Source organism: Apodemus sylvaticus, chromosome 3, assembly GCF_947179515.1.
Source record: "Apodemus sylvaticus chromosome 3, mApoSyl1.1, whole genome shotgun sequence".
Classification (NCBI taxonomy): domain Eukaryota; kingdom Metazoa; phylum Chordata; class Mammalia; order Rodentia; family Muridae; genus Apodemus; species Apodemus sylvaticus.
In genome coordinates, this window is record NC_067474.1 from 7,798,195 (window position 1) to 7,811,982 (window position 13,788).

General features: G+C 46.3%; 1 protein-coding gene across 1 annotated transcript in view; it reads left to right on the top strand.

Moving 5' to 3' along the window:
• Nucleotides 1-13,586, top strand: part of Tram1 (translocation associated membrane protein 1) — a 30,399-nt gene extending 16,813 nt beyond the window's left edge. The window contains exons 7-11 of the mRNA XM_052175941.1: nt 3,451-3,521; nt 3,617-3,721; nt 5,040-5,183; nt 5,461-5,621; nt 12,048-13,586. Coding sequence (XP_052031901.1) covers nt 3,451-3,521; nt 3,617-3,721; nt 5,040-5,183; nt 5,461-5,621; nt 12,048-12,121 — 555 coding nt within the window. The 3' untranslated portion in view covers nt 12,122-13,586. The remainder of the gene's footprint in view (nt 1-3,450; nt 3,522-3,616; nt 3,722-5,039; nt 5,184-5,460; nt 5,622-12,047) is intronic.
• Nucleotides 13,587-13,788: the final 202 nt, after the last annotated feature.

A 13,788-nucleotide genomic window follows, 5' to 3' on the forward strand; every position in this document is an offset into this window, starting at 1 on the left:
GGGGATGGGGTGCTCCCCTCTGTAATCTCCCCTGGGGGTGGGGTGCTCCCCTCTGTAATCTCCCCGTCTTCGTTCTGTGCACTGTACCTTATACTTCACACTTACATTCATGTGAGGGTTGCTCTTTCAGGATTACCTTTTCCCTGTGATAAATTAATCAAATATCTTTGGTTTTGTGTAGATATAGTTTAATAATAGTTTGGTAATAATGTAGGAGGATAAGCGGGTAGGGATCCAGAGGAGGCCATTTCTGTCCTTTATTAATGACTTGAGCCTGAGCGACAGCTGCTCGTGGTTGACTCTTTCTGTCGCTGTGTGCTTGCTTATTCACAGGTAGAAGGGTTGGTTCTGAGAAGTTTTCTTAAGTGGTATTATGACATCCATTTACTGACAGATTTATCTATCTCTTCCCTCCCAGAGTCCACAGATGGTCTTTAAAAAGCATGTATTACAAATAGGCCCTTTCTCCTCTGTTCTGTATGCGTGCCAGCTGTCTGCTAGGATTAGCAAACAGTTCCAAGGTAGGGGCCGTGTACTCTGAGAGGCACAGGGCATAAAGAGGAATGCTTCTGCAGGTGATCAGACAAGTTCAGGTGAGGGCACGCAGTTTTGGAACCCACAGTTTCCTGGAGCTCTTCCCTGTCTGGTGAGCTCTTGTGTGGGACTTGGGTCTCGGGCTGTGCTATACAAAATAGTCGCTGGCCACTGGTAAAGAAGTACAAACACTTCATAGTGTGAGTACAAACACTTCATGGTGACACTGGCTGTATGCAGTGCCCCTTATCCCTGTGAGGCTAGCAACTACAGTTTTATATAGAAGATTTACACACACACACACACACACACACACACACATCTTTAAAGATGGTTTTTCTGTGTGGCCCCAGTCTGGCTTGTAATCCGTGACATTCCTTCCTCAGTCTCTCCTGGCTGAGAAGAGGTAGGTGTGTGCGCCACCATCTATGGATTGGATAGGCCTCGCCTCCATTTGTGGAGAGGATAGGATGAGGGCGTGCTGCCATCTATGGATTCCACGGAGATTTGGGAACCTTGGCGTGATTGTAGAAAGCTTTGTTGACAACAGTCTTGAGAGTCATGTTTCCCCTGGACATGGCTCAGCTCCTCTAAGCTGTCTCTGGGTGTTTGCACACCCGCACGTGCGGGCAGTACCTTAGTATCTCATTACTATTCCAAGGCTATCCCTGTGCCCTGACCCTGGTGAGTAAAAAGGAACTTCTCTAAGCAGTTGTTCATTTATCTCCTAAAGCTCCTTCTTATCAGTTCTTGCCAGATGGCATTTCTCCAGAAGTGTGGTCTCATTTTTATGGGATAATTTGCATAACTTAGAACTTAACTGAAACTATTTTTAACACTTACACGTGACAGTTGGAAGTAACTGTTTCAAGTAATTAGCATAATTTGAAAGTAACAGCTGCATATGTGTTAAACTGTTTCTTAAAATTTACTCTATGAACTGTATTTTGGGGAGAAATCTTTGCTGGGAGAAACGTAGTGCAGTGACTGTTTAGCAGCCGCCGCACTGGAGAGGGCAGGGGCAGCGTGCAGAGGTCGGGAGGTGTGGTGGGGCCGGGAGCTTAGTGTCCTCAGTGAGAATATTTAGATCATGCAGCTGCAATGTAGGCGCATCTCCTAGCCCAGGAGAAGATTGGAAATGCCATTTCTTAGGCAGGCCTTGGCGCTGTGGCCACAGTGCAGTCCTGAAGAGGCTGAGGTAGGGGAGCTGGCTGTTCAGGTAAAGCAACATGAGACCCTGTCTCACAGAGGCGTCGTTCCTTAGCTAGTTTGAACTTGGAAGCTTTTAAAGAACTGTAGAAATAGTCAAATTTTTGTTGCTGGTAATAAAATTAGCTTTGGTTACAGATAACAGAATTGATTATTATAACAAATGTTTAGAATGTTTCCCCGAGTGCTTGTTGGCAGCTGCAGCCACGCCCCTCCAGCTTCTGCTGCTCACGCTGCACTACAGCCTCCCTTCGGGTTTTGTGAAGCCTTTTCAGTCTGTCCTTAGACCTGGATAAGGATTTTAAGGTGGCAGTGACAGAAGTATAAGCCCATGTGCCTCTCACAAACATTTATTATTACTCAGAATAATCAATATACACTATCCCTGTAATATGAGAGCTTTTTAAAACTCAGTTTAAGATGGACTGTAGGGGAATCTTTACCTTTTATAGGTATACATGTGATCATTTGTAATAAAGCTTGCGTCATCAAGAAGTGTTTTCTTATGAAAATAGAAATCTTTAATAAAAAGATCTGGAAGAGCAAGTAGAAGGTTTGGGATTCATAATTTGAACATACCAGTTAGATTTTCCACAGAAAATGAGATTATCCAGATTTTATGGCATTCCACGATTTCCTTCTTGCATAAGCCATTATAAGTATTGAGAATATAATAGCCAGAAATGGAAGTACACATCCAGAATCACACCGCAGAACTTTCTCCGAAACTCTTATTAAATGACTCATTGTTATAATTAAGGTTTTTTTGTTGTTGTTTTTTGTTTTGGTTTTTTTTTTTTTTTTGAATTTGTTTTTTTTCGAGACAGGGTTTCTCTGTATAGCCCTGGCTGTCCTGGATTACCCGTCTAGGAAAGGACTGCGCCACCACCGCCCGGCTATAATGATTTTGTGTGTTAGTTTTAAGCCAAATCTCACTGTGGCTTCTGGTAGAGAGGTAATTCTCATACCAAAACCATGGGGCCACAGGGGAGAAGGTGCTGAGGACACAGAGCTTCTCGAAGCTGTCAGGCTGTAGTGTCCACAGCTGTGGCGAGCAGTGGGCCACGCATGGCAAACCAGCAGGCTGCTTCTGTGAGCTCCTCCTCAGAAAGCCAGTCCTACCCAGCTCTCTTGGTTTTCTCCTTTGCCCAGATAAGAGTGTGGCGGACGGCACCGTGGGGTGCTTGCCGTGGCAAAGTCCTTTCCTAGATGGGTCGTGTCTCCTTAGCCTTACTCTTACCTGGGATGGGTGTTCTCCAGAGGCTCCCTGGACTCCTATGTCTCCTTGCTTCTCTTTTTTTCTTGGCGGTGTTTTTAGGCTTGTGATGCAGAGTTAGCTTGCCCTAGATGACACCCCCAGGGAGCGCAGAACTTAGTTTCCCTCTGGCTTCTTCTGTGTGGTGCGCCTGGAGTAGGTGAGCAGCGCCTTGGGGCGCTATTGTATACAGCGAAGGAAGGGGAAGCCCCTCGAGAACTGTTGTCTGAAAGCTGTAGATGCTTCCTTAGCATTTGGGGAATTATTGCTTGTGAGTATCGACTTCGGTGAGGGCTCTTTGTCTGTGGTCATTGTTGTCTCGGTCAGGTGACTACAGAAAGGTAGGGCTAAGACGCCAAGTCATCTGGATGTGAGAAGCGGTATGACTCACACCATTAAAAGTGCGAGTGTTGGCCTTGTTGTTCATCTGCGATGTGTCCTTGTGTTTGCAGGAAGATATCCCTCGTCAGCTTGTCTACATCGGCCTTTACCTCTTCCATATTGCTGGAGCTTATCTTCTGAAGTGAGTTGGGATTTGGTGTGGGTACAACAGCAGAGAATGTGCTGATTTATCGGAGTTGGTAATTAGTCTTTCTTCTTCGTGTGTTCTTTCAACAGCTTGAATCACCTGGGCCTTGTTCTTCTGGTGCTGCACTATTTCGTTGAATTTCTTTTCCACATTTCTCGTCTATTTTATTTTAGTGACGAGAAGTATCAGAAAGGGTAAGTGCTGTCATCGCCTATTTGTTGAGCAGGTGTTTGAAGTCAGTGCCTAGATTGTCAAAGCCTGTGTCCTTGAGAATTCTACAGTTTTGTTAGTAGTAGGCTAAAAGAAAGCAGAACCATCACTTAACAATATTGATACTCTGGGCTGGAGAGATGACTCAGTGGTTAGAGCCCCTGTTGCTCTTGCAGAGGACCTGGGTTCACTTCCCAGCACCCACATGGTGGCCCCCAGCCCTCCATAACTCTAGTCCTGGGGGATCCAGTGCTCTCAGCTGGCCACCACAGGTGCTGGGTACACACGTGCTGCACGACAAATGTCGGCACAACACCCCATGTACACTTAAATAAATAGATAAATAATTTTAAGAACAATGTTCATAGTCTGTTTTTCCTTCTTTAAAATAGTATTTCTTAGCTGGGCAGGCCCTGTATCAGCCTTAGTGTCTGTATGGCTGTAACAACGTAACTTCCTTTTGAGAAAAGAAGCAATAGAGAAGAACTTTTAGGAGAAAGTAAAGGGACAGGCCCGGTGAGATGCTATCAGAAAGCCTGCAGATCCCCGGTTGTCCTCAGAAGCACAGAAAGGAATGGGGAGAAGCCCACAACACCGCTGTGCTCTGACCTCCGTGGCCTGCATGTGCACACCTCTCCCACAGCATGCGCACCAGAAATGAGAGTGTTCTCACAAGGCGAGAATAGAAAGAAATGGGTAATACAGTCTTACAGATATGAAAAGACTTTGATAGCGAAACTCAGATGGAAAAGAAAGATTTGAAAGGTATAACTTGTAGAGTGATATCTGTGGCCCCCCTCGCCAGCACTTCCCAATGAACAAAAACATTAAACAGTTGTCTACTGGAGTTCTGGAAAACCTAATTAGGGTAATCCGTGCCGTGGACCTCTGACAGTATGCTACGTTGTATAGGATTTCCCAGGAATTGGAACCCAGAAATCCTTTTTGCAGGATAAGAAATGCTGTTTTAGGGACTAGAAAGATGGCTTGGTGGAAAGTGCTCACTGTTCCAACACTAGACCCCCAGCCCCATAGAGGACGCCAGGTGTGGGGTGGCAGCAAGAGGAGCCGGGCTGGAGCCAGGCTGGCAGTGGCGAGCTCCAGCTTCAGTGACAGGCCTTGTCTCAGTGAGGTGGAGATAACTGAGGAAGGTGTTCTCGCTGCCCGTCTTCACGGGCTCAGCCACACACGAGCACACCCGTACCACAGCAGGGGAACTGTTTAAATATACTCTGGAGGGTCTAACTGCCGTAGAACCATCTCTTCTGGGGTTTTCTTACTGTGACTTTGTATGTCTTGCAGGTTTTCTCTCTGGGCGGTTCTTTTTGTTTTGGGAAGACTTCTTACCCTAATTCTTTCCGTTCTTACTGTTGGTTTTGGCCTGGCGAGAGCAGAGAATCAGAAGCTGGACTTTAGTAGTGGAAACTTCAACGTGCTGGCCGTTAGGTACCTGTCCCCGTCCCCGTCCCCCCCTCCCCGTCCCCGTCCCCGTCCCAGTCCCACTGCTGCTGAGCTTGCTGCCAGCCTCCCTCCCTGTCAGCGGGATCCGTCAGGGGTAACAGGCTGGAGCCTTGGTTTGGGTTCACGCCTGCTGATGGTTTGTTTAACTTGTAAGGTGATTCCCTCAGTGAATGACTACCCCTGTGCACTAAGCCTCAGCACTGAGTCCATGGCGTGGTCTAATGCAGTCTAATTTTTGTGTCACTTTCTGCATGCTTTTCAGGATCGCTGTTCTCGCGTCCATTTGCATCACACAAGCCTTCATGATGTGGAAGTTCATTAACTTCCAGCTTCGGAGGTGGAGGGAACATTCTGCCTTCCAGGCCCCACCTGTGAAAAGGAAACCGGCTGTGACCAAAGGCAGGTCCTCCAGAAAAGGAACAGGTTGGTGTTGACTCAAGTCATGGGAGCACAGACGTGGAGGCATGCAGAAACTTGGCTACGGGGCTTTAGATTGCCAGCGCTTTGCTAGATAGTGTCGTGCACGGGACAGCGCAGTGTGCAGTCGTGACTGGCTTCAGTTGGCGCATTTTAACTTTTCTGTGTGTTATGTAGATGTGTCTGTGTGTTATCTGGAGGTCAGAGGATGGCCCTGGGGAGGTCATCCTTCCATCTTCAGTGGGCTCCAGGCATCCAACTTGCAACGCTGCCAATTGCTGGGATACCTGGTCAGCCATAGCATCATACTCTTAAAGTTTTGTAAATGACATTTTTATTTATGAAGGGTGAGAAAGCACATGCCAAACTGTGTGTGCGGGCCTCAGAGGAGAAGGCTTGGCAGCAGCTCCTGGGGCCCCGTGCTACAGATGGCTGCTCCGTCGTGTGTGAACACGCCAGCCTTCGTCTGGCTGGAGGACGTCTGGGTTGTGTGCGCTTTTCACAGGAGGTGGTGCAAGCACACTCTGCACGGCTTTGTCTGCACCCTTCCTTTCTGTTGTCTCTGGTGTGGAACTACTGGGTCATGAGGGAGAGCGCCCACACTGTTGGGGCTGCATACGGCATCATTTTAGGGAGCTACATCTTTCTCGCCTTTACACACAGTTGTTCTTGTACTATTTGGGGGAAGACTAACCTCTCTACGATGAAGGTTGAAAAATGAGTGCCATCTGAGCTCTGGCTTTTGCCAGATGTATTTAGGTGCCTGTCACTGCAAATATCTACACTGCTTTGCTGTGGTATATAGGTAGACACCCCCTTGATGTGTCTGTGTGAGTGGGTAGCTTGATGTGTCTGTGTGAGTGGGTAGCTTGATGTGTCTGTGTGAGTGGGTAGCTTGATGTGTCTGTGTGAGTGGGTAGCTCACTGCCTTGCTATGGGGTGTGGGTTGGAGGTAGCTCACTGCCTTGCTGTGGTGTATGGGTTGGGGGTAGCTCACTGCCTTGCTGTGGTGTGTGGGTGGGTAGCTCACTGCCTTGCTGTGGTGTGTGGGTTGGGGGTAGCTCACTGCCTTGCTGTGGTGTGTGGGTGGGTAGCTCACTGCCTTGCTGTGGTGTGTGGGTTGGGGGTAGCTCACTGCCTTGCTGTGGTGTGTGGGTGGGTAGCTCACTGCCTTGCTGTGGTGTGTGGGTTGGGGGTAGCTCACTGCCTTGCTGTGGTGTGTGGGTGGGTAGCTCACTGCCTTGCTGTGGTGTGTGGGTTGGGGGTAGCTCACTGCCTTGCTGTGGTGTGTGGGTGGGTAGCTCACTGCCTTGCTGTGGTGTGTGGGTTGGGGGTAGCTCACTGCCTTGCTGTGGTGTGTGGGTGGGTAGCTCACTGCCTTGCTGTGGTGTGTGGGTTGGGGGTAGCTCACTGCCTTGCTGTAGTGTGTGGGTTGGGGGTAGCTTACAGCCTTGCTGTGGTATGTGGGTTGGGGGTAGCTCACTGCCTTGCTGTAGTGTGTGGGTTGGGGGTAGCTTACAGCCTTGCTGTGGTATGTGGGTTGGGGGTAGCTCACTGCCTTGCTGTAGTGTGTGGGTTGGGGGTAGCTTACAGCCTTGCTGTGGTATGTGGGTTGGGGGTAGCTTACAGCCTTGCTGTGGTGTGTGGGTTGGGGGTAGCTCACTGCCTTGCTATGGTGTATGGGTGGGTAGCTCACTGCCTTGCTATGGTGGGTGGGTGGGTAGCTCACAGCCTGGCTGTTTTTCTGTGGTTCTGGAATTTTCTCGTTTTCTTCCTTTTCACATTTTGGTGATTTCAGGTTTGAGCATTTCTGTGTAAGTTTTAGGATCCTCCTTTTAGTGTCTGCCAAAAGCACCTGGAGTTTTGTTCCAAATTCCCTTTCATCTGTAAATGCTTTGGGAGCACAAGCACGGATGTCTGTTCATTTATTCTGCTCTTTAATGTCTTCCAATTAAATTTTATAGTTATCAATCTAAATATTAAGTTCTTTGATTAAATTCTCCCCTAAATATTTTACTCTTTTGGATGCTGCTGTGAAATAGAATCATATCTATAATTCCATTTTCAGATTGTACACTGCAAATGTACACAGTGCAGTTGATTCTGCATATTGATCTGGTATCTGGCAGTCTTTGATGGACTTAGGTTAAGTGGTTCAGTGAGTGTGGGTTCTTTCGAATCATCTATAAATGAAATTAGGTTCTGCACCTTCCTGCCAATCTAGATTCTTTATGTTGCACTGTCTTGCTAAATTATCTTGACTTGAGAGCAGCTGGCATGGCAGGCATGGAAACCCGTGGCGGGGGGGGGGGGGGGGGGGGGTTGGGGGGTGGTGGGCGGAGTCTTGCTCTCTGCCTCCCCCTCAGACAGGGTCTTTTACTGAATCTAGAATGAGGACGGCAGCCAGCAAGCCCGGCAGTCCTCCTGCCTACATGTGGACACAATGCCCTTGTCTTCACAGCAGTTTCCATGTGGACGTGGACATTTGAAATCAGTCCTCAAGTTCTTGCAGCAAGGACTGTCTGTCCCCTGTGGAGGCAACACCCAGCCCTCTCTTCTCTGGATATAAAACTGTTCCCTTGATCCTGGTAGACACCCATGTTAGGGACGGATGATATTGCACCTTTGCTGTGTTGGTTTTTGATTTAGGATTTTTTCCATCTATATTCATATAGAAGATTGGCCTGCAATTAGCACTTTTTTCCCCAATATCCTTGTCGGTTCCAGTAGCTTTATAAACCGCATTAAATCCATCCATCCCTTGGTCAGTCTGGTGCTGTTTGTCTATAAGTTGATGGAGGACTTAACAGAGACTCCCATCTCTGCAGATTTACACTCAAGATAATGAATTAAATCTCGATTTAATCTCTCCCTTTCAGCAACTTGTGATTTTTTTTTCAAGAAATTTATGCCTTTTTCTCTTGTCAGTCAAAACCCCAGCATGTTAGAGCTAAGATGTAGCTCAGGGCAGAGAGCCTGCGCAGAATTTGTGAACCCCAGGGTCCAGTTTCTAGCACTGAGACAAAGCAAAAGTACTTCTAAGTCTTTCTCGATGACTTTATCTTTACATCTGTTCGTTTGTTTTTGTGTCTTACCGTGTCAGTTCCTACTCTCGTCCAGCCTTAAGCTTGCTTGGCTTTTTTGCAGTTGGGGTCCCCTTCTTGAGATGGCTTCTGGGCATGGTCTTGACTGCCCCTTGAGAATCACCCAGAGTTCAGGGAAACTCTGTCCTCGTTCTGCGTCACCTGCACTCCTCGGCCCTGGAGTGCTGGCTGGCTCCAAACACTTGTGATTTGGTTCTCTTTGGAACCATAACTTTTGTGAGTCCTTTATTTGATTTACTAGATGTCTTGTCATCTCCAGCTTGTCCTTCTTGTGGTGTCTAAACTCCACTGTGACTTAAGACTGCCTTCCAAAGAATTTCCCTTCCCTAAAATTTGCAGAAACTTAGATTACAGCTCAGGCTCTACCCAAGTTCAGTCAGTGCTTCTTTGGTACCCCAAAGGGCGGATGTAAAGCCCACATGCTGCGGCCTCCCGAGCACTGGCATTGAAGGTGTGTGCTGCCATCTGCACCCGCCATAGTTCTGAGGAATGGGCTGCAGTAGTTGCCATCCCTAAGAGCTTCTCCGTGTTTTTAAAGATTTATTTATTTATTATATGTAAGTACACTGTAACTGTCTTCAGACACTCCAGAAGAGGGCATCAGATCTCATTATGGATGGTTGTGAGCCACCATGTGGTTGCTGGGATTTGAACTCAGGACCTTCAGAAGAGCAGTCAGTGCTCTTAACTGCTGAGCCACCTCTCCAGCCCCTTCTCCATGTTTTAAAGAAATAACTTGGGCTGGAGAGATGGCTCAGCAGTTAAGACCACTGACTGCTCTTCCAGAGGTTATGAGTTCAATTCCCAGTGTCTTAGTCAGGGTTTCTATTCCTGCACAAACATCATGACCAAGAAGCAAGTTGGGGAGGAAAGGGTTTATTGAGCTTACACTTCCACGTTGCAGTTCATCACTAAAGGAAGTCAGGACTGGAACTCAAGCAGGTCAGGAAGCAGGAACTGATGCAGAGGCCATGGAGGGATGTTTTTTACTGGCTTGCTTCCCCTGGCTTGCTCAGCCTGCTCTCTTATAGAACCCAAGAGCACCAGCCCAAAGGTGGAACCACCCACAAGGGGCCCTCCCCACTTGATCACTAATTGAGAAAATGCCCCACAGCTGGATCTCATGGAGGCACCTCCCCAACTGAAGCTCCTTTCTCTGTGATAACTCTAGCCTGTGTCAAGTTGACATACAACACTAGCCAGTACAATTGACCCCTTGTCAACTTGACACACAAACACATCACTATTAAGCCTCAACCCTTACTTTCTTATTCATCCCCAAGTTCTAAATTACTTTAAAAGTCCCACAGTCTTTACATATTAAAAGTTCAATCACCTTAAAATGTCCAGTATCTTTCAAATTCAAAGTCTTTTAAAAATTCAAAGTCAACTGTGGGCTCCACACTTTCTTCCTTCAAGAGGGAAACATATCAGGGCACAGTCACAACCAAAAACAAAATTCAAACTCCAATGGTTCAATGTCTGGGATCCAACTCACAATCTTCTGGGCTCCTCCAAGGGCTTGGGTCACTTCTCCAGCTCTGCCCTTTGTAGCACACAGCTTGTCTTCTAGGCTCCAGCTGCCTGTACTCCACTGCTGCTGCTGTTCTTGGTGGTCATCGCATGGTACTGGCATCTCCAAAACGCTGCTATTTTCCACTGTAATTAGGCTTCACCAATAGCCTCTCATAGGCTCTCATCAGGGTGACAAGCCTCTGCTCCTATGCATGACCCCTTCAAGTCCTGGGCCATCAACTGCAACTGAGGCTGCACCTTCACCAATGGCCTTGCGTGGCCTCTCACTGTGCCAAGAGCCTCAGCTGCTCTTCATGACCCCTTCATGCCTTCAAAACCAGTACCATCTGGTGACTCTTACACAGTACCAAGTCCAGCCACAGCACAAAATACAACTGTGGCTATCTCTGGAACATGCTCTCTGTGCGCTCAGAAAACACTTCCAAGAAGATTTCATCTCAGTGATGCTGGTCTCTTCTTAATCACCGCTAATTTCTTAGCTCCAGCTAACCAGCATCAATAGTCCCAGTAACACAAAGGATTGCTTTAGTGGTTCTGGTATCTTGTTACTCACAGCTGATTCTTCAGCCCCAGCTAACCAAAACCACAGAATCTTCACAATCAAAACATGGCCACTGTAAGAGTCTTTAATCTTCCCTCTGAAATTTCACAAGCCAGGCCTCCATCTTTTGCACTGTTCTTAACATTGTCTTCCAAGCTCCTACAGAACTTTCCACCGAGCTCTTAATATTCTAATGGCTTTTCTAGCTCAAAGTTCCAAAGTCCTTCCACAGTCCTCCCCAAAACATGGTCAGGTTGTCACAGGAATACCCCACTATGCTGGTACCAATTTGTCTTAGTCAGGGTTTCTATTCCTGCACAAACATCATGACCAAGAAGCAAATTGGGGAGGAAAGGGTTTATTGAGCTTACACTTCCACGTTGCAGTTCATCACTAACGGAAGTCAGGACTGGAACTCAAGCAGGTCAGGAAGCAGGAGCTGATGCAGAGGCCATGGAGGGATGTTTCTTACTGGCTTGCTTCTCCTGGCTTGCTCAGCCTGCTCTCTTATAGAACCCAAGAGCACCAGCCCAAATGTGGTACCATACACAAGGGACCCTCCTCCCTTGATCACTAATTGAGAAAATGCCCCACAGCTGGATCTCATGGAGGCACTTCCCCAACTGAAGCTCCTTTCTCTGTGATAACTCCAGCCTGTGTCAAGTTGACACACAAAACTAGCCAGTACACCCAGCAACCACATGGTGGCTCACAGCCATCTGTAATGAGATCTGATGTCTTCTGGGGTGATTAAGATAGCGACAGTGTACTTATATATAATAAATAAATAAATCTGAAAGAGAGAGAGAGAGAGAGAGAGAGAGAGAGAGAGAGAGAGAGAGAGAGAGAGAGAGAGAGAGAGAGAGAGAGAGAGAAAGAAAGAAAGAAAGAAAGAAAGAAAGAAAGAAAGAAAGAAAGAAAGAAAGAAAGAAAGAAAGAAAGAGAAAGAGAAATAACTTACAGGGCTTTGCCATGCAGTGGGAGGCAGCTCCGTGTCTGTCCTGTAAGGACTGCTGTGGGTGTGTACGGTGTGTAAGCCCTGCAAGCTTGCCACCGCTCCTGCCTGCCCCGTGCTCTTTCTAGTACCTTCCTTCCCTTTACATTGCTGCTTAAGTCCTGTTCACATTGAGGATCACAAGTTTTGCCTGAGACCTTGGGGCTTCAGGTCGCATCTGCACATGCATTGTGTATAATGTTATTGCTCACACCCGCTTCTGCTGAGAGCCACGCCTGCCTATCTTCTCTTTGCAGAGAACGGTGTGAACGGCACAGTCACATCAAATGGAGCGGATTCCCCGCGGAACAGGAAAGAGAAGTCTTCGTAATGGATGGAAACTGACTGGTTAATGTCCCCCAAAGAATCTGCTTTCTACTGTCTTTCAGCACTAGCAACTTTTCTTTTCTTGAAAATACAGTTTATGCTCTTTGATTTTTGCTGTTGTACTGTTCCTGCATCATAAAGGGCATTGGAGGGGAGGATGGTCACTCTGAACGAGAACGGATTTTAGCTTAGACTCAGCTACCTGCCTTCAAAATAGTTTAGGGACCATTTCTTATTTTTGTTTTGTTTTGTTTTTGATTTTTTGGTTTTTTTTTTTTTTTGTTTTTGATTTTTGTCTTTAATGTTGTTTCTAATGGTTTGGGGAAAAACTATTTACAAACCCCTATATAACCAGTGAACATTTTTCTTGCTCTCACCAATTTTTTTACAATATTATAGCAAGGTGACCTGTTCTAAGAAGGTCATATTTTTTAAGTTGTCTTTCAGGGTAAAGTGGAAATACTATAAAGTCAGATGTCAAACTTTTAATGTTTTCAGTGTTCTCTAATTTTTAGGAGTTTTTTTGTAGCCTTTACACCTGAAAAAAATTTGTAAAATCACCAAAATAATTGTGTGCTTTATTTTCTAAGTCGTGGTTGTACATGTCACATCCCATTCAGAAGTCCTGATAGCTGCTGTGGGGTGTCTTGCCACCGACTGCAGCAGATGTCTCGTTGACACAGGAGGTGACGTCTTCGTGCATTCTCAACATTTATCAACTGGCAATCAGAAAATGTTTACTGTGAAGAGGAATATTCAGCTTACATAGCCCTTTTTGATATGTTCAGTAATGATTCTTCACGGGGCTTGTAAGTTTGATATGCATAGCATCTTAATGAGATACCATTTAACCTGCAAGCCCTTTTAAAAAAGTAAGGCCTACTTGATTTCTATCTATAAAAAAAGGTGTCGGGTAATTATATTTGGGAAACTAATGCACTAACTTTAAGGAAATTGAAAATTCAGGTGGATGGTCTTACCAGAAGACATGCTTATGTTATAGATTTGGACCCATCTTTAATTGAGAAACGTTTATCTGTATAAAACATATTTTTGGATAAATATATATATATATATATTTGTATCTACAGAAAGGCTCTAAAAAGCATTTGAGTAAATCCTGGTTCCCTTTTCTATGCCTGTCCTCGCATCCTGCGCCTGGTCTGTCCACTGCCGTTCAGCACGTGCTCCACTGTTCCTGTTTCTCACTCTGTCACCAGCTAAGACGTGTCCGTGCCGTGTTGACTAGATGAATAGAGCAGCCACAAGTCTCAGGCCTGTGGCTAAGTTGCCATGCTGCTGGAAAGCCCTGCTCTCTCTTCTCTAGCTGTTTACCTACTTCCTGGGAAAAGTAGTCACTCTCTGTAGCAGTACCAAGTTTCAGTGGAACCAAATTTCTGCCCTTAAAACTGGCATTATATTGAACGATACATTGAGAAATCAATCGAAATAAAAAATTTTTACTTTCACTAGCTGCTTCCTGGACAATTTCTTCACTATAACGTTTAAGCTATTTTGAATGTATAGTCTCATTAAAGTGTACTATTAAAAGATGAGTCTGTTTTTCATAAGCAAGCACACTTCCTGGTACCCCAGCAGTGGGAGCATTCGGGGCTGGTAAACGCAGTTTCCTCCTTTGACTGGAACCTTTCTGAGTTATTTGCAACACTT